The 19,765-nt window shown below is 32.0% G+C and overlaps 2 protein-coding genes across 19 annotated transcripts; one reads left to right on the top strand and one right to left on the bottom strand.

The window, feature by feature from the left end:
* Positions 1 to 468: 468 nt before the first annotated feature.
* Positions 469 to 6,115, top strand: LOC112770968 (hexokinase-9). Of its 18 annotated transcripts, none has more exons than XM_072224102.1 (14): positions 849 to 1,143; positions 1,268 to 1,473; positions 1,612 to 1,682; positions 1,783 to 1,835; positions 2,019 to 2,145; positions 2,573 to 2,647; positions 2,790 to 2,945; positions 3,078 to 3,176; positions 3,262 to 3,369; positions 3,454 to 3,533; positions 3,641 to 3,693; positions 4,815 to 4,927; positions 5,161 to 5,252; positions 5,710 to 6,115. In XM_072224102.1, exons 2-8 carry the CDS (start codon positions 1,383 to 1,385, stop codon positions 3,093 to 3,095), a joined length of 591 nt encoding a protein of 196 aa, XP_072080203.1. In that variant the 5' UTR covers positions 849 to 1,143; positions 1,268 to 1,382; the 3' UTR covers positions 3,096 to 3,176; positions 3,262 to 3,369; positions 3,454 to 3,533; positions 3,641 to 3,693; positions 4,815 to 4,927; positions 5,161 to 5,252; positions 5,710 to 6,115. The 18 variants fall into 18 exon arrangements, with proteins under 18 accessions (XP_072080210.1, XP_072080211.1, XP_072080203.1 ...); XM_072224100.1 differs by having other exon boundaries at positions 3,631 to 3,693; XM_072224101.1 differs by having other exon boundaries at positions 1,330 to 1,473; positions 3,262 to 3,533.
* A 6,633-nt stretch (positions 6,116 to 12,748) lies between these two features.
* On the bottom strand, positions 12,749 to 15,907 carry LOC112772468 (uncharacterized). The gene is made up of 5 exons (XM_025817419.3): positions 15,662 to 15,907; positions 14,815 to 15,021; positions 14,036 to 14,188; positions 13,722 to 13,949; positions 12,749 to 13,286 (listed from the first exon to the last, which is right to left on the bottom strand). The coding sequence occupies exons 2-5, from the start codon at positions 14,848 to 14,850 to the stop codon at positions 12,888 to 12,890; spliced, it is 816 nt and encodes a 271-aa protein (XP_025673204.2). The 5' UTR covers positions 14,851 to 15,021; positions 15,662 to 15,907; the 3' UTR covers positions 12,749 to 12,887.
* Between the last annotated feature and the right edge of the window lie 3,858 nt (positions 15,908 to 19,765).

The raw sequence follows: 19,765 nt of genomic DNA, 5'->3' as shown, positions 1-19,765 counted from the left end.
CTTTAATGTTGGGATAATTCTCCTTTTCATCAACTAGCCATTTGTGCATTCAAAGGTGAAACTTTTCATCTTTGTTCTTTAATAATGTGTGTAGCAGTTGTCCATTAAGAGGAAAAAACTTTTCTTATTCAATTTGCATTGTGTAGCTGCTCCTTTTGATTAGGATCTAATTTGGAGAGCTTTTTTGCAATGTTGATAGTGCATAATCTTTGCAATTATAGCTCAATACCATCTTCAATAATATTCCCATTAATGTAGATGTTTTGCATGATTCTAACTTGCTTGATTAATCATCCTTGATTGATTCCTATATTATTCATCATGTAGGTTATAATAGGAAATAATCAATTGTGTTTGTCATCATAAGGTTTCAAATAGAATCTAAACTCAACAATCTCTCCTTTGATGACAAACATAACTAAACTTAATTAAGGAGAGAGTGTATGAAGACTTCTTTGAAAATTTCAGCAAGCTCTCCTTGTCTATGAGTGTTCGTCAATCAAGAGTAAGAGTACAAGTTGTGAAACCTGAGCCTGTACTAAAATTGCATACATATAACATAGAAAGGTGGCTGATTTGTTGGTCCACTAGAAAATTAGTTATTACAGACGGATATTTCTGACGGATTTTATCCCACGAAAATACAGACGGAATTTCAGAGGGATTTTTTGTCGGAAAACAAAAAAAATGAATTAACATAAATTACAGGTGGAAAAGAGAATCCGTCGATAATTCTGTCGGAAAAATATTTTTTTTCGTGGGAAATGGTTACAGACGAAAAATTCGTCTGTAATTTAAAATTTTTCGTCGAAAAATATTGATATAAACCTAACTTAACCTAATGTCTCGAGCTTCATTCACAATTCACACTTCACACACGAGCTTCTTCCTCATGAGCTGCTTCTTCTCTGGTCGCACGAGCTTCTTCCGCCATTGCCGCCGTTCGCATCCCACGATCTCTCTGTCTTCCCCTGTGTCGCATGAGCTCCTTCCGCCGCCACTCTCGTCGCGTCTCCTCCCTTGGTCGCCATCGTTGCATAGCTCCCTCCGCCGCTCTCGTTGCATCTGCTCCCTTCATCATCGTCGTCACAGAGCTCTCTCCGCCGCCGCTCTTGTCGCGTTTGCTCCCTTAGTGAATTTCAGGTATAATCGGATTGTGATTTTAGTGCTTAGGGCTCAATTTTTCTGTGCCAATTTTAGGTTTATCAATTTTTCTTCGCAATTTCTATCTTCTTGTTGTTGTTGATGCTGATTGAGCTTGTTGTAGGTTTATCAATTATTTTACTATCAGCGAAGAAAGAGATTTTTTTTTGTCGGTCATGTCTGCAGCGATTCGTGAAAAACTCAGCCCAACTCGGTGGAAACTCGGTGGTTGTTGTTGAATGGCAAAACTTAAAGCGAAGCTCGGAATGATAGTTCACTCCATTGGTAACTTCTTCTCTGGCAAAGACCAGCTTCCCTTGTGTGACCCTGGTAACTTCTTTTAAACCCCAGTGCTATCTTTCTCCTATCTAATTTGACATAAGACAGAAGTTAATAGGTCCTTTGTTGGTTCCATTATGCATTGCTACAGTTACACTGATATATAAAGTCTGATTCTTTAAATTGCAGCTCTAAATGCAAGTGGTCTTGACAAATTTCTTAAATCAATAGGAAGAAATCCCTCATATGTTGATTTGGAGGTGAGTTAATATTCAGGACATGTCTTGTAGCTTATTTCTCCTCATTAAACCAAATTTTGTTGCTTTGTTCTAATTATTTGGATGTGTTCTTGTTTGACAGTTGACTGAACAAAAATTGACAAGAAGGGAAGGTAGAAGCTTTTCTTGTTTGAGGTTACTTGCTAAGATTAAAGCCTCGCTATCTTTCACTTAAAATTTCTGAAGGTTTTGATAAATTTTACCACCAATAGAAGCAGGAGGCTAATCTGATTCAATCTGCTTTTATTGTCAATTATCTCTGTTTCCATCTCAATGTGTTCCTATCCTAAATAACATTGTTCATCTTTTGTTGTTTAGGAAGCTTGCAGACAAGATTACAGTTTCTGGTTACTATGTGGTTGTTCCGAACTTCTTTTATGGTGAACCCTATGATCCTCAGAATACTAATAGACCTTTAGGAGAGTGGCTAAAAGATCATGGAACGGTTAGTTCTTTTTAATAATTCAATATTATTCTTTGTTCATAACTTTCTTTATTGTTATTATTACAATTATTGTTATTATTACAATAAAGTGGACTAAGGGTTTCAATATTGAAGATGTGATAATTATTCTTACCTCGATTATGATATATTTAACTTTGTTGTAATTCTTCTTGCCATCGTTTATGGTGCATTTGCAGAATCTTCCATACATCTTTTTCTATTAGACAAACACGACTTCATTCCTTTTTGTTATTATATTAACGGTTGCAAGTCCAAAATTACAATGCTTGCCTTGACATGCTTTAAATTTGCATTACATGAACTCTTGTGTAAGAGGGGGATATCTTGTACCAATTTCTCTTTTAGTCAGCTGTTCTCTCATTAGCATGTAAGCCGATAGTTTTTTCCTTTATGTTCTGATTTGTAGGTTGGGGAAGATGTTGTGGGAGAACTAACCAAGTCGATGCAAAAAATTGGCTTGGATATGCGAGTTTCAGCTCTAGTCAGTACCACTAACCTCTCTTCAGGATTGATTAATAATTTTTAATATACGGACTTGAGAATGATGGTTTCAAGTTTGTGTTTGATAGAAAGTTTGGACTAATAAGGCTGTACACCAGACTAACTCGGTGATTTTGCATTAGGTTAATGATACCATTGGAACACTAGCTGGAGGCAGATTCTACAATCAGGATGTCATTGCTGCTGTGATCCTTGGTACAGGGACAAATGCAGCATATGTAGAACGTGCAAATGCTATTCCAAAATGGCATGGCCCTCTCTCAAAATCAAGAGACATGGTAAGTAGGTTATACTATTTATGACTGTCATTGTCTTGCATGTTAGAAATATCTTTACTTTACTGTCATACTAGAGCTAGCGTCACCATTTGCTGGTATAAAGCATGCTCTGATTACATGTAAATACTGCAGGTTATAAACATGGAGTAGGGTAATTTCCAATCCTCACATCTTCCTCTAACAGAATATGACGTAGCTCTAGATGCTGAGAGCTTAAACCCTGGAGAGCAGGTCAAGATCATCACGTTATAGTCATTGGTTTAAAGCTTTAACCAGCATGTGTAATTCTGTAATATTCTTCCACTATTGTTCACAGATATTTGAGAAGTTGATTTCTGGTATGTATTTGGGGGACATTGTAATGAGAGCTTTATTGAAGATGGCTGAAGAAGCTGACTTTTTTGGAGATACAGTTTCCCCCCAAGTTGAGAGTTCCTTTCATACTCAGGTATGCATGCTAGTTAATTATACTCAAGTATTACAAGAAGCTGTGCTGCCTCCCTTGCAGTGAGATTTGCGAATCATGGGCACCCCACTATGGTGGTTTCAATTGACCCTGCTCACTCCTTAAGAGACTCTTTTGCTCAGGTACCTAACGAGACCAAGAAAAATCTCTTGATTGTTTAGTTTAGTAGTTTTTCAATATGGATAAAACTTCAGAAGTGTAATGCTACAATCTCGTTAGGATTTGACAGGTGGTAGGCTTGTTCCGGTTTAAGGAGTGGAGTCACCATTATATGCTCTCAAGGTACTCATTCTGATTGAAACAGAATTGAATATTAAACTAATAGTGCTCATGTGTTTCTATTTGTGAAACCATTTCTTGCGTTCTATTTTTAATTATGTGTTTCTTAATCTAGTGTTAAGTTCTAAGCATTTTTAGGGGCTAATAGTTTCTTCTATTTATGTCCATATAGAACAATTCAATGTATCAAATCTCCGAAGTCAATGACTCATTTATAATTGAATTTGGTATAATAAAGCTGATTCACTTCTTCTAACATTATATGATGTCTTAATTTTTTGATAATTTTTTACCTCTCCTCTGGCTAATGCTTATCTTGTTTCTCTATTGAAAATTAAGTATAAAATGCATGGCTGAGTCATTCTGTGTACTTGAAAAGGGTTATCATTCTGTGTACTTAGCCAATAAATGAACCGTTATCATCCTGTGTTGTGTTGTGTATTAAAACCACTGCAAATAAATGAATAATGCATCTTTTGTTCTGCAGCATTAAAACAAAGAAGATAGCTTTAATTATTATTAGTGGAATAAATGTTGCTTCTTTTTCTCAACTAATAAGTACCTATGTTGCCGCACCAAACACTACAGCTCTATGATCGTTTAAGCTTAACTGTTTCTCAATTATTTATGTACTAATTGCAATCTTTCTATTTGGTTTTACTATCCTTTTTACGCAACTCAGGTATCATGCCTTCCACATTTGGATATAAATAGGGTCCTCACTGCCCTCCCTAGTTCATTTCCACATCTTTTCATTTATTCTTACTTATGTTTATTATTATTAGAATCGAGTTTGCTATATAAAAGCTACCGAATATTAATATAAATACTCTTCCATTGTTATAAAACTCGTTTATTTATAATATATAATTATATATACACATGAACTGAAAAAGATATAAGTACTTAAGTAGATAAGAAAAGATTGAGGACTTATGTACCAAATTGTGTTGGAGATTGATATAGTGGCAACACAGCATGGTAATAATTTGCATAGATGATATTTGTATTGGGATGAAGCACTTGAAGTCGATTCAGTTCAGCATAAAGTTGCTTGTAGTATTGAGTAAACTTGTTTAACCACTTCAAACAATCAGCTTCATCATATTCACTCTTATCTGAAGTTTCATACGTTGTCAAATACTTGAAATTGCATCCAAGAGGAAGGTTTCCAGGAACCACGAGAGTTTGAGCCCCCAAACTAATCAATTTCTGAAAATCACAAGAATCATGAAAGGTATTAGGAAGGCCTTAATGGTACTAATAAGCATGTTATAGCAAATTAATTATAATCATGACTTGATGAAACAAAGTATATATAGCTAGATTAATCTAAGATAAGCAATTTAAATGTAAGTATTTGTCATCATGCACAGAAACTTAATCATGGTAGATTAATTTATATTCTAGTGCCACGAGAGTTTATTTAGTCATTATATATCGTTTGTTTTTTTCCTTTGTATTTTGCAGATTGGAACGATCTTCTCGAACCTGAGGATTTAGAACTTAACAAACAGATGAGTGAATTGGGTCTCCCTCTTTCCTTTCACACAACCAAGGAGGTAGAATTGCAACTAGTTATATTATTTCTTACAATTTCTAATAATTGATTATATATACATTCTTTTTTTGTCACTATTTCAGTTTTTGTTCTACATATATATACTTTTTTCTCTCTTTTTTTGGCAGTTGGCAGTTGGGTGAATCTTTTAATTTACATATTATTTTCATGTTTAGTTTAGCATGCATATGTTTAGTTCAGCATGCATATATATATATATATATATATATATATATATATATATATATATATTTTTTTTTTCATGAACTATTTTGTGGTACAAGAAAGTTTGAAGGGATTAAAATTTCAAGGCTTTTAGTCGTTTGGAATCTGTATTGTTCAATTTGAGCATCCATATCTATATATATATTATGAAAAGAAAATTGATGATGAGAAGGAATATCATGTGAACAAATGCTTATTTTTTGGGGACTGTGTTTTTTATATGATTGGTACAGGGGTGTTGATGATGAGTAGGAATATCATGTGAAATGGAAAGAGCTTCCATATGATGAACGCTATTGGGAGTTTGAGACAGATATTTCAGCATTACAACCAGAAATAGAAAGATTTAATAAATTTCGGTCTAGATCCAGCAAACTTGCCTCTATGAAGCAAAGAAGCAGTATTAAGGATGATGTTGAATTGAAGAATTAGAATATGTAAATTTCAGTCCAGCAAACTTGACTCCTACATGTCTCTTTTTATATTTCTTGATTTGGTTATAGAATTACAATGTTTTAATTTGTTTATGACTTGTTTATTTATAGTATTTTTCTTTTAGTTTGATAATACGATGAATTTGTTTATTTTTTGAAATATTATAAATATTTGAATACAAATTAGATAAAAATTTGTATTAAATTTATATTTATTTTGTATGAAAACAAGTTTATTTTGTAATTCTTCTAAAAATTAAAAAAAAATTCTATTTTACCTTACTGACGGATTTACAGACAGATTTATCGACGGATTTTCAGAGTGTGAGATGATTTTCCAAGGTTCAAATTACAGACGGAAAATCTGTCGAAAAATTCGTCTGTAATTATAGACAGAAAATATGTCGGAAAATCCGTCTGTAATTACAGACAAAAAATCTGTCAGAAAATCCGTCTGTAATTACAGACAGAAAATCCGTCAGAAAATCCATCTGTAATTACTGACAGAAAATATGTCGGAAAGTTCATCGTCACCAGGAAATGGATGGAGAATTTACAGAGGAAAAATTCGTCGGTAACTGGTAAAAATCCGTCTGTAATTTTTCGACGGAAAAAAATCCGTCGGTAAATAATTTCCGACGAGGCTTTTACAGAGGGACAAAATCCGTCGGTAACCAAAAATCCGTCTGTAATATATACCAAATCTGCCTGTAAATCTATCTGTATTAAACCATTTTCTAGTTGTGGTCCCAACTATCTTTAGGATTAACGTTAGTCCTTTAGTCTGTTGTTTAATTTAAACTGTTAGATTATTTTATTATTATATCTAACGGTGTAGATTAAATACAAATTTATATGGTTAATTTTATTAAATGCTCCCTAATATTTAATGTTTTTACAAATAATTTCCTTCTTTTTCCTCTTATTATTTGTTTTGCAGATGGGGTCTTTTCTTCTTCTTCTTCACCACCGCAATGAAAACCGGCACTAGCAGCAATTGGCAAGGTCTGGATTGAGACTACACATGAATGCATGCAACTGTCAGAGTCTTGGATTGAGACTATTTCGCACCCCTGCCCACCCTGCCTCTAAAATTTGTGTTCTTCTCGTCATGTGATGTTCTTCGAGGAGGAGGTCTTTTTCATTGAAGTTGCCACACATACATACACAGAAACACATACTTCCCACTTGAGATAGAAAATAAAAAAAGAAGAAACAAAAGAAAAGAAAAGAAAAGAAAATCTTCGCAGAAGATTATGGCTTCAAAGGAGACCCAAGACTTCTAGCCATTTCTCAAGTCATCAGAGTCGTTCCTCACTTCCCTAAATAAGGTTTCCATTTTTTTCCTTACAACGTTTTTATTTTCATTTTTTAGAATAACAAAAAAAAATTTATTTTATTGTAATTTCTTTAATTTTTGAACTTTATTCATCAACAGATCTATAGTTGTGACTGTTTAGTTTCATAATATTTATATGCTTAGAAATCTGAAATTGATAGTGTACCACACAAAAGATCAATGAAAAGACATGCATGAGACCAACTATAAGCTAATAGAATAAATCTAGCCATGGAAACAAGAAAGGTCAGTAAATAATCTTGCATTTTTCTTACATATTTCTTTCCCCTAAATACATTTTTCTTGCCACCAGTATCCAAATCTAACCAAATGGAGAAATCACATTACTATAATGCAATGATTAAGGTGACAATCTCACATTACTAGTTTTGAATGGTCATGATATGTCAGTTTGACTTAATAAACCCAAAAATAGAGAAGTTTCTTTCTTTTAGGCTTTTAGGCGCAAATTCAACTTGTAGAATGCAGCTAAAGTCTGTTCAACTTGAAGGATTAGCATATGCATTTTGTACAAGCATTGAAGATCCAAAGTGAGTTCCCCATTTTTCAGCTCACACTTGTAGAATTATTGTTGTTAAACTATCCTATATGAAACCTCTAAATTTCAGCGAGACCATGATTAATGTGGATGACACGATAGTAACTAGGGAAGAAATTGCTTGAACTATCCTATATGAAACCTCTGAACTTTTAGTCACGACTCTGGTCTCTGGGTTCTTCAATGGTTGTCTATGAGAGAGAACTTTAATCCCACAGTGTTGGGCATTGTAAGTTCTAAAGACATATTGATTAATTATATACATGCTGAGCATATTATTTAACTAATTTATCCATATTTGCAGATAAATGAGCAATATATTCGTACATCTGTTGCAGTAGATCTTTTGTTAGGGATGTGCAATGATCACAAATACGATTTTCAGAAGAAGAGTAATGATTTCTGGGCTACGCTTTAAAGTGAATAGTATGGAGATCAACATTTTTGCATATTTAGTTATTATTTGAAAAATTTGTTATAATCCTCAACTATGTTTGTGTATTAATTTGGTTATTAGTATGAATAAATAATTGTAACTTTATGCTCGCCTATTATCATCTAAATAGTCTGTACCAAGGATTATTATTATTATGATCATAGATATCTAGGAATATATTCATCATCATGTGTTCTTTGCCATTTCAAGTTGAAAATGATTAGTTAAAGATTCATACATGATTATAACTACACCGTCATAATACCCTCATGCCATAGCTAGGAAGCTTTTCATGCATCATGCACATATTTCTCTGATCCCATTTTATATAGGTATGAAATACACACGTTTTATTTGTGAAAACTTTGAAATGCATCAAACAATTTTCATGTTGAATTCCAAAATGAAATACACACATTTCATGCATCATGCGCGTATTCTTCCAAGAAAGCAAATCATTAGATAGCAAGCCAAACTCTACTACATGATGCCCAGAAATCTATTCCCGAAATTTTATTCACCAAGTTCTATTGAATTACCAAATTCATCATGAAAATTCATACACAAAATTCTATTACCCAAGTTTTATTCAATTAGCACATAATAAAAATTCATATAATATTACAATGAAAACTCTGCACTAAGTTCCACGTCGGCACTTGCATCAGAACCTCCTGCCCAAAACTATTGTTCTTCATAATCTTCTTCAATATCAGATGCCCAAAATCCCTGTAATCAAAATATTGATCAATTTCCACTCTTATTAATAAAAGTTATATAATTAACATGTTATGGTATGTAAATCATTAATCTCCACTCTTATTATTTCTGCATCTGCATCCAAACCTTCCTCAAAAGGGTTCCCATTTATGTCATAAGAAATTGCATTGGTCTGCTGAATGTCCTTTGCCAATGGACAAGATTTTTTATTGTGCCCTTCTATGCGACAAATACTACATCGTTGTGGTTTTCGTTTTACCTTCTCACCTAGACGACCCTTGGATCTACAATTTGTTAGAATTTGGTTGAATTAGTCCCACATTACTTAGGATAGCAAATGGAGTGGGTGGCCTAGGCTATAAATATGAGGCTAAGTTCTTCATATTTTTTGCACCAGTCGGAAACACTTAAAGCTTGTATCTAACTTTTCTTTTCCTCTATACTCTTTGATTAGAGAGTGTTGTGAGGTGTAGTTAAATATTTGCTTTGAGAGAGTGGGTGTACTGGGGTGCCGGTGTTAGAGAGAAAGAAGTCTATGTGTTGTAACAATTTTCACATAGTGATATTCTCTGGTTGTCATTTGACAACGGCCGTAGTTTTTTTTTTCCACAGTAATTGGGGTTTTCCACGTTAAATTCTTGTGTTGTGATTGTGTCTATTTTATTTCTCTGTGAAAAGTATTTTCTCAAGGGAGAATGGTGTATTATTCCCAACATGTGGTATCAGAGCTTCGGTTCGGTGGGATTTATTCTTAGTATGCTCTGTGGTTGCAGCCTAGTCTGACCTTCCACATCAGAAAAGAACTTTGTCCTGTGGCTTGAGGTTGATCTTTGGTTGCTGTTGTTGTTGCTGGAAGGCAGTGTGACACTGTGAGAGTGCAGTTTGGAAAGGTTCTGGCTAAGGAAAGACTTGGTATTTAAGTGTGTCCATTGTGACCCACCTCTCTTTCCTGGGGACCCTTCCTAGTGCACGGTCTACAGTTGAGTTATACTATTCCAGTATACGGTTGCAACAATGTCAGGATATTCAAGTGCTGTGAAGCTTGAAATAGAGAAATTTGATGAAAGAATCAATTTTGGCTTGTGGCAAATACAAGTCAAGGATGTGTTGATACAATCAGGTTTGCGCAAGGTGTAGAAGTATCCTCATGGTATTGCCGCATTGCCATGGATAAGGATAAGTTGTGGCAATCGGGTCCACAATTGCACACGGGCATTGATTGGCGTTGAGATGCAAGGTGTGTGGCGGAGTTATGTCGATGGCTGAAGAACTTCTAGGAAAAGTCAATTTGGAAGTTGCACCATGAATTTTCAGCAAGGTTTCGATCTGTACCAAGGCGAAATGCTTGGAGTAGTCTAATTCCAAGTGAGTATACTTTCATGGTGGAGTATGATAGTTCTCTGAACTATGATTGTCGGTATAGACAATGGCAGCAAAGAATTGTCGGTGTTGACTATGGAAGCTGAAGATGTGTGACTATTTCAATCAAGGTGGAGATTGTTAGGATTTGGTTGAATTAGTCCCACATTGCTTAGGATAGCAAATGGAGTGGGTGGCCTAGGCTATAAATATGAGGCTAAGTTCTCCATATTTTTTGCACCAGTCGGAAACACTTAAAGCTTGTATATGACTTTTCTTTTCCTCTATACTCTTTGATTAGAGAGTGTTGTGAGGTGTAGTTAAATATTTTCTTTGAGAGAGTGGGTGTACTGGGGTGCCGGTGTTAGAGAGAAAGAAGTCTATGTGTTGTAACAATTTTCACATAGTGATATTCTCTGGTTGTCATTTGACAACGGTCGTGGTTTTTTTTCTCCAGTAATTGGGGTTTTCCACGTTAAATTCTTGTGTTGTGATTGTGTCTATTTTATTTCTCTGTGAAAGGTATTTTCTCAAGGGGGAATGATGTATTATTCCCAACACAATTTTGTGGATTCTTAGGAAAAATACCAACTTGCTTTTCTTGCTCTTCTTAGGAAAAATACTCTTTCTTCCATTTTATCATCCACTTCAAGATCCTACTCAGCAATTTTATTTGTAACAAAAAAATATCAAACAAATAGTATTCTAATAAATCAAAGTGCAGAGACCACTAATATGAAAATAATAGCAATGTTCTGGTTTTATATATTCTTTAAAATTTATTAAATTCTAAAATACGTAAAATAGAAGCGTTGAAATTGTAGAAAACAATTTCCCTTATGCTATCAAACCCAATATCGATTAAAAAAACAAAAAGAAGAAGAAACATTAATGTCCAAGCAAGAAATATCGACAACTATGTGCAAGAAATAGATTTAAATCTATGAAAAATGAACAGAGAACCATACAGAACCATAATTGTGGAAGGAAGAAGAAATTGTGATAAAATACAATATTCATTAGAGAGGACTTACCGATGGTCGCACTTTTCTTGTGCCACCATCTGAACTGCTGCCTCCAGTAAAATCTATGTACTCCATATGAACTCTAAGAGGTCTCAGATTTCTGTTGTTTTGTTATTTAGAAGATTAATTATTTTATTTAATATTTAAATTAGTCATTAATATAATTTTAAATGACACAATAAAAAAGTAGGGATATAATGATAAATAAACAATATTAAATTATTCTTGTAATAAAGAAAAGATATAATACTGATGTTGCAATAATAGACTAAGATTGTTTTTATAAAAAAAAAATATATATATATATATAATTATGTTAGACAAAGATTATAAGGAACCAACGTAAATGCCACCACATAGAAATAATAGACATAACATTGTGCATTTGATTATAGGGTTTTAGAACAAAAGCTAGTACAAGATAAACCTATGGGTGTGTGTGGTTTAAAGATTAAATTTTATTACCAAGTAATCTCATTCTTAGGTATTATATTCCTAGGAATGAGATTACTTGGAATATATGATTCCCATATTTGGTTGTAAAATTTAATACATTGGAATATTATGTAATAATCCTAGGAATGACTAAATTTTTGTTTGGTTGAGTTTAAATATCTTGGTCATATGATGTAATATATCAAAATTACCCTTAATCATTCAAATTAAAATATTAATGACTAAAAGTTAAATATTTTTTAAATTTACTAAAATACCCCTAATAACAAATATCTTAGTTAAAATTATTATTGATTCTAAATTTTTTTAAATTTACTAAAATTAAATTTTTTTAAATTTACTAAAATACCCCTAATAACAAATATGTTTAGTTAAAATTATTATTGATTTTAATTTTTTTTAATTTACTAAAATACCCCTAATAAAAAATATGTTTAGTTAAAATTATTATTGACTCAAATTTTTTTTAAATGTACTAAAATACCCCTAATATCAAATATCTTTAGTTAAATTATTATTGATTCTAAATTTTTTAAAATTTACTAAAATATTTCTAATAACAAATATCTTTAGTTAAATTATTATTGACTCTAAATTTTATCTCTACTAATAAATTTACTATAATACCCTTAATAACAAATGTTTAATTAAATTAAATTAGTGACTATGACAATGTAAAAGGAGCAGTGTTCATCTCAGATGATCCTCAACTAACTGAATGGCGACTTCTCTATTCTCCTAGCATTGTAATTACTTCCAAAGATGCAAAATCTGTGATCAATTATACACAAAGCAACAAAAATTCAAAATCCACCATCAATTTTCAACAAACATTACTTGGAATCAAGCCATCACCAATTGCTACACATTCTAGTTCAAGAGGAACTTTAACTAGTTTTCCATGGATCTTAAAACAAGAGGAACTTTAACTAGTTTTCCATGGATCTTAAAACCTGATATAATGGCATCAGGAACTAGGGTTTTAGCTACTTATATTCCTCACAAAACAACAGCAACAATTGGCACAAATGTTTTCCTATCAAGTCACTATAATATTCAATAAAAATTCAAAAATAGCAATATTTAAAGCAATTTCTTCAAAAATGGCAAAAGTTCCTCCGGTTGAAGTTGGAACACCATGTCAATCAGACTATTGTCCCTTAGAATGCTAAGGCCAGCCTTCATTCTATCATCACCGCTCAAACCAGGAACATCTCTCAACAGTGCCATTAGCTTCATTCTGCGCTCAGCTCTTTCTTTCTCATGCTTAAAACAAGAAACCATATCAACTAAAACGGCTGTGTGTTCTTGATAAGCACCTTTCATATCTCTCATTGAGTCTACTACTATGTCAATCACTTCCTCATTTTTGCTCCCTCTTTTTCTTTTATTCCTTTCTATATATGAAGCACTAGGAGCAGCAGAAGAACTAGGAGCAACAGTAGCACCGGAAGCAGCAAGAACACCAGGAATTGGAGGCTCCTAAAAATTGAAAGCAACACCAGCAGGAACATCAGAAGATTATTCAATATTTATAGAAATGAAGAACAAGTAGCCTAACTGATTATACATGCTCTACACTTGTATATACAAGCATTATCTCTGCCTTGGCCAGCAAGACTAACAACATTAACTAACTAAACAGAACCTAATAGAATATTAACTACCTTGATTCTAATTATGTTTGCATAATTACATTCATATCCTTTTTTTCTTTATTATTATACTCCACAGAAATGAAGATCAGTATTTCTATCTAAATGCTCAACATGATGGGAATAGTTAAGGCTAGTCACAGGCACAGGTTAAAGTAAATGAACTAATGAAGAATCACACTAAAATCCAAGAAAATACACAGCAGTAGGATCAACAATAAGTAAATCTATGTATATAAATTAGAGTCAATTGCTTACGTACTTGAGAATCAGCTTCATATTCCATTTCGGTCTCTTCCAAATTTACTTGGGTGTTTTCATTCACTTGCCGATCACTCAAGGTTGCTTCGCGCTCAGCCTCCATTGTTGCAACTGCTTGAGTTACATTTTCTGCATTGCCTCCTTGAGCCCTATCTCTACCAAATGCTATTCCCAACTCCTCAAAATGTGGAAATGGTTTATTATAGAGGCCATTAGCATTAGGATGAGACTGAAATTAAAAGAAAATAAATAAGCAATTAATATTAAAAAGCTAAGATAAATAAACTTGTATTAAGAAAGTTATTTAGAATTTACACTCTTCCATTCATTGAAAATTTGTCGCTCCACCACAATCATTTTATCTTTGTCGTTCCAACCAAATCCACTCCCAGCCGTGCCCATCATCTCAACTATTGCAAAATATTGTCTTTTTAGCAATTTCACCCTTGATTCAATGTGTAGATTAGCCTAAACATAGCAAAACAATTTAGAATTATTACTACTCTGTATATGACACCACAATTCATCCAAGCATAACTAAATATAGTGAATGTATGGAGCAGTAATAATCATTCAGTTTTTGAATAACCAACTTATTATGAATAAGGTAAAGTTTATATGTAAGTTGAATATAAAGTTTCTTTATTTAATTTAACACTGCAATTTTAAGACTATATATATGAACCAATTCGTAATAACACAACAACCCAACAACATAAAGATCACCAAAGTGCATCTATGAATTAAAATTATGCATTTATAAAAAAGTTGACGATCATATAATTTGAATCTAAATCAATGATGATAATATAATATAGTCGCATTCATAGATCATGCATGGTATCTAGATCTGAAGGCATCCTTCTTAACATATCCTTGATTTTTCAATTTTGTCTAAATTATAATTTTTATATATTCAAACTAAATTCTTTCTGGTCCTTTCATCTCTATCCCATCATCATCTTAAAATAAAATGAGAGCACAGTAGTAAAGCATCTCAATATAGAAGCATAAATATTTTGTAAACTATACAATTATAACACAAATATAGAATTATAAACAAAGAAAACAAGTATTATGTAAAAAAACTGTACCTTAAGATCACATCCAGGGATCTTTTCATGCAGCATTTTTTCCAAATGTTTTCCATAACCGGATTTAAACGTGCCGTTGTCACACTTTCAAGAAGTAGTTGCAAGCTCTACCAAACACTCAACTAATTTTGCATCTTCGTGTGGCGTCCATTGACGCTTAGTTTGTTTTGAATTAAGTCGAGTATTCTCTTCCATTTTCTATAAAAGCTTTGATATAAAAATAAGATGGAATAATAAATCTCTGTCTAGAAACAAACAAATGTATAAAAGCATATATTTCTCCTAATGCTAGCAAGCTGAATTAATACTCATGCATGTTACTATTTTATAAATAATAACATAATTGATTTCTAATTAATCAGTAAAGTGTTACTATCTAGTATCTAATACAATTGGTATAGGAAACTACAATTTAATATCAGGAAGTTCTCAATTGAAGCATATTTTATTGCTTGATTGGTTTTATGGTATCAATCATAAACTCCCATTTAGAGTAGGTGACATGATTCTTAAACTAATTTTGTTTTGATTAATTTCAATCAAACATTTACATCTAAACCCCTGCTTGAGAAGTGTAAAGAGGCCATAAAATGTAGCTCTATTTTAGAAAACTAGTTTCATGGTAAGTTTCAAATGCATGATACTTATTAACAAAAATCAATTGCAAGTTTTTAACATAGAATCTAATACAAAACAAGCTTTTGCTCCAGCTCATGTTCACAAAATAAATTCCAAACAAAACAATATTTTACAAAAGAAACTACAAAGATACTATATAACATGCAATATGGCCTTCATGTCAAGTTGTCAACACTAAGTTAAAAGAGGTTTTTGAGAAGAAGCCTACCTCAGAACCCTCAAATTTGATATGCTTCACTTGATTTAATTGTTTGAGAAGTAGAAAAGCATGAAGTCCTGTTTGTGTGTCCTTCTCACATTTCCACAGAGTGATATCAGCAAAAGCATTATGAGCAGACAGTGGATCTACCAGTGTAATACACTGTGATATAAAACCATAAGCACAGTATCTGAATCTTTTCAAATGTGAAGCAGAAACATAGATCGGACAGCTACTTGGCTTATAAGATGCAGATTCAGCTTCTTGTTTCATGAAAAAACTAAAGAATACCACAACCAATAACCTTTTACACATGAAATATTTAATACATATTTAATACATATTTCAGCTTCAAATTTAGTTAAAATTGGCTTATTATTGACTCTAAATTTAACACATGAAATACATATTTCAGCTTGTACTGTTCTTCCTGAAAAACAAATAATAGCAACAGAATTTTTTAAAAATCAAAGTAACAAACAAAACTAAAGAAAATCTTGTAATACACAGCATTGACTCTAAATAAATATGTACTAAAATATGTACTAAAATACCCCTAATAACAAATATGTACTAAAATACCTCTAATAACAAATATGTTTAGTTAAAATTATTATTGACTCTAAATAAATATGTTTAACATGAAACCAATTTTCAATATGAAACTAATGGCAATGCCATGGCTAATCAAATGTTCTTGAAACATCAAAGTAACAAAGAAGTTAGGCATCAGAACAAGACAAAGAAAGAAACATTAACAAATTCAAAAGATCAAAATTCAACAATTATTATATAAGATTCAAAGAAAACGGCAACAAACAGAAAGTGATCTTCAAGTTTTGTTCAAGAGCTGAAACTATACAACAGAAGCAGTTAATAAATCAGGCAGAAAACAAATCATCAAATCATCAAAATCGGTGACAACAAGCTTAAACTCTTTATTTGAGGCAAATCATCAAACACCATGTTTGCATGCAACATAATCACAGAGAGCATCTAAGAAATCAAGCAAAATAGAAAATAAATAATTAAATTAGCAGTCTATTGCAGAAAATTAGTGTAATATGATGTAGAAAGCATAAAAAAAACTCAAACCTTAATGAGAGATTCGAAGAGAATTCAAAGAGAATTCGCAGAGAGAAGCAATGCGAACATGAACTCGAAGAAGAGAAGGAGACCAGTCTTCCGTTTAGGGTAACGGTGGCGCCGGCGCAGCTCCGGTGGCGGTGGCGTTGGTGAAGTCTCACTGATTTGGGGACAAAAACAAGCTCTGCTAGGGTTTCGCCGTTTCCTTCTTCAGAGAGAAATGAAGAAGAAGCTGAAATATGTATTAAATAGCAGGGGTAATTTAGTCTTTTTGTTTCATTATATACATTCCAATGGGATTGGAATGAAAGATAACCAGGGAAGAGATGGGAATTAAATTGGTGGGAATTCAATTCCCTGGAACAAAATATACCTAGGAATGATTTTCTAGATCTTGAACCAAACATGGAAATAAATCATTCCCATATCAAAATTCCTGGGAATATAGTTGCATTCCCTCCAACCACACACCCCCTATAAGTTTTTAAGTTCATAAAAAGCATAAATCAAATAAGTTTAATCTTTATTTTTTTCCTCCTTTTGTCGTCAAGAAGAAAAACAAACAAAGAAAGGTACAAACATTAGTAGCAGCAGCGGAATGACTATGGAAGGCTAGAGGCATTTATAACTGATACAAGATTAAAATCCCTATAAATTTGGAAGGATTTTGAAAATGGTTTGTAAAAGGAATTTTAGAAAAGATTTTCAAAATAAATAGAATGATTAATGCAGAAAGTAATTTGATTAAAAACTAATTTGATGCAATAAAACAAGTTTTTGAAATAAATCAGAAATCACATAATCATTTAAATGAACTTGTTCATCATCTACTCAAAAAATCACATCTCGATCTGAGAGATAAAAATTCAAAAAATCTCGTCAATTCAAAAAAAAAAAAGATCAGCATCATCTACAGCAACTAGTTACACCTTAGTTATAGCACCTTGTTCAGCAGTTCTTTTTGGATGGATGTAAGTCAAACTTACAATACTTTCAAGAAGGTATAGGTATCAAAACTAACTTGAATCCTTAGATATTAATTCTTCTTAGTTGTCTAAGAGCATTATAATCACAAATAATATTATAAATATGATTATCAACTTTCTTTTTATAAATAAAATATTGAGGAGAAGAATGTCCAGTTTTATGATAATTGGAACAAGTGTTGCTTCTTACTGGAATTTTAGAATTAAGAGGAGGATTCTTATTTTTGATATAAGTGTCCTTTTGATTTTCATGAAGAACTAGTTCGGTCTTTTTGGTTTTGGATGAGGAGACTTCAAAATTATTTTTCAAAACAGGTCTTTTTTCCTCCACAAAATCAAAACCAAATTTTATGAAAAGTGGCCTTTGATTAGCAAAACTTTGTCCAAATTTCAATACCTTGAGCAAACTTTACTAAATCAATGTTTAAGTTTTTGATCATCTCTTGTAATTTTTCATTTTCAGCAAGAACATCATTTGATGCAGTAGCAGAATTTTTCATTGTTAAATCCTCTATCTCAGTTTTCAAAAACTCATTTTCTTGTTTCAAAATACTAAAGGATTCGATTTTGCTTAATTGTTCTTTGAGTTTGTCATTCTTCAATTTCAAGACTTTATTTTTATTTTTATATTTCCTATATTTTTCAAAAAACTTTGCAGAATTTTTAGTTAAATTATTAATAATAAATTGTAATTGATCAACTGAAAATTTAGTATAATCTACCTCATCATAAAGCGGACTAGAAAATTGTTGAAAAGCCCTAAAACTTCACTCTGTTATTCTTTTGGGGATGTGAAATTCTAAGTTATATCAACCTATGTTAAGTTTGCTTAGTAGCATATAGGATTTAATGTTAGTTTCCTTAATAGTGTATTTACATGGGAATGCCTTAAAGAATACCGAATAATTGATCTTAACTAATATTGAGCACTTGTATTAGTTTACATGGTGATAATTATGAATTGTGATGAGTATTAATGTTGTTGTTTTTTTTGTTGCTAGTATAGTCACTGATAGTTAGCAATAGTTTTGCAGTAACAATTTTGTAGTTAGTTAGTTACACTAAAACTGTCTTGGCAGCAAGTAGTTAGTAATGTGATTAAGTTAACTCTAGAAGATAGTTTATCTATGGTTAATTGTTAGTTACAACTAGTTGTAGAAAAATAGTATATAAGCTCACAAACTTACTGATGCAAGATGCGATTCATCATTCTAACACAGAACTCATTTTGCTCTTCCTAACTCACTGGTAGCACTCTCTTTGAACTCAAATCCTCACTCATCAATAGAGGATTTTACAATTTTGGTGGTAGAATATTATGTCTTTGTCATTGATTTTCTTTAATTATAGATTTTGATGTTTGAAATTCTTTGTAAACTTTTAATGGTAAATTATAGATAATTTATTGTGAAATGGTAAAATTTTGAATTTTATTAGCTTACAATTCATTGAATTTAAATATTTGAAACTATATATTAAATTTTTAATAATTTTATTTTATATTTAGTTAAACCAATTGAATCATAATTGAACTCCAGTTAGACCACTAAATCATTAAACCAATCACTTTACTAGTTCATTGATCGATTCAGTTCTCACAACCTTGTTAACAAGTCTCTTAGTATAAGATCAGCAGCTCAATTTTTAGAACCCAATATTTTTATTGGTCGTGAACTTTATCATTAGTGATTGATTGTGGAACCAACTAGTTAGTTGCCAATTTAGCAATCAATACTTTTTATAGTCTCATTTTTTTTGTCACTAAATCAGTCAATGATTTTATATATAATTAGTGGTAAACTTAGTGACAAAATATATACACAAAGTCTAACTTTTATTTTGGTTGCAAATCGGTGCTAATTTCATACTTAATGACTGAATTAACGATAAAAAAAAAACTTACACAAAATCAAACTTTCATCATAATTGTTAAATTAGTGTTTAATTTCATATTTAACAATTGAGTTAGCAACCAAATAGTATATCTTTGTTATTAGTTGCTAAATCAGCCACTAAAACTAACTTTTCTTTGGGTCATATA

Source organism: Arachis hypogaea, chromosome 18 (genome assembly GCF_003086295.3).
Source record: "Arachis hypogaea cultivar Tifrunner chromosome 18, arahy.Tifrunner.gnm2.J5K5, whole genome shotgun sequence".
Classification (NCBI taxonomy): domain Eukaryota; kingdom Viridiplantae; phylum Streptophyta; class Magnoliopsida; order Fabales; family Fabaceae; genus Arachis; species Arachis hypogaea.
Note: the sequence above shows the minus strand (reverse complement) of the source record. Positions and strands in the feature narration are given on the sequence as shown.

What these genes read in the sequence shown, in the direction of transcription:
- LOC112772468 (XM_025817419.3), bottom strand. Translation starts at nt 14,850, where the DNA reads ATGCTGCATGAAAAGATCCCTGGATGTGATCTTAAG. An exon ending in TCCCTGGATGTGATCTTAAG is followed by an intron (nt 14,189 to 14,814) that starts GTACAGTTTTTT and finishes TGCTATGTTTAG; the next exon opens with GCTAATCTACACATTGAATC. An exon ending in TTTTCAATGAATGGAAGAGT is followed by an intron (nt 13,950 to 14,035) that starts GTAAATTCTAAA and finishes TTTTAATTTCAG; the next exon opens with TCTCATCCTAATGCTAATGG.
- LOC112770968 (XM_072224104.1), top strand. Translation starts at nt 1,383, where the DNA reads ATGGCAAAACTTAAAGCGAAGCTCGGAATGATAGTTCACTCCATTGGT. An exon ending in GCTTCCCTTGTGTGACCCTG is followed by an intron (nt 1,474 to 1,611) that starts GTAACTTCTTTT and finishes TTTAAATTGCAG; the next exon opens with CTCTAAATGCAAGTGGTCTT. An exon ending in ATATGCGAGTTTCAGCTCTA is followed by an intron (nt 2,648 to 2,789) that starts GTCAGTACCACT and finishes ATTTTGCATTAG; the next exon opens with GTTAATGATACCATTGGAAC.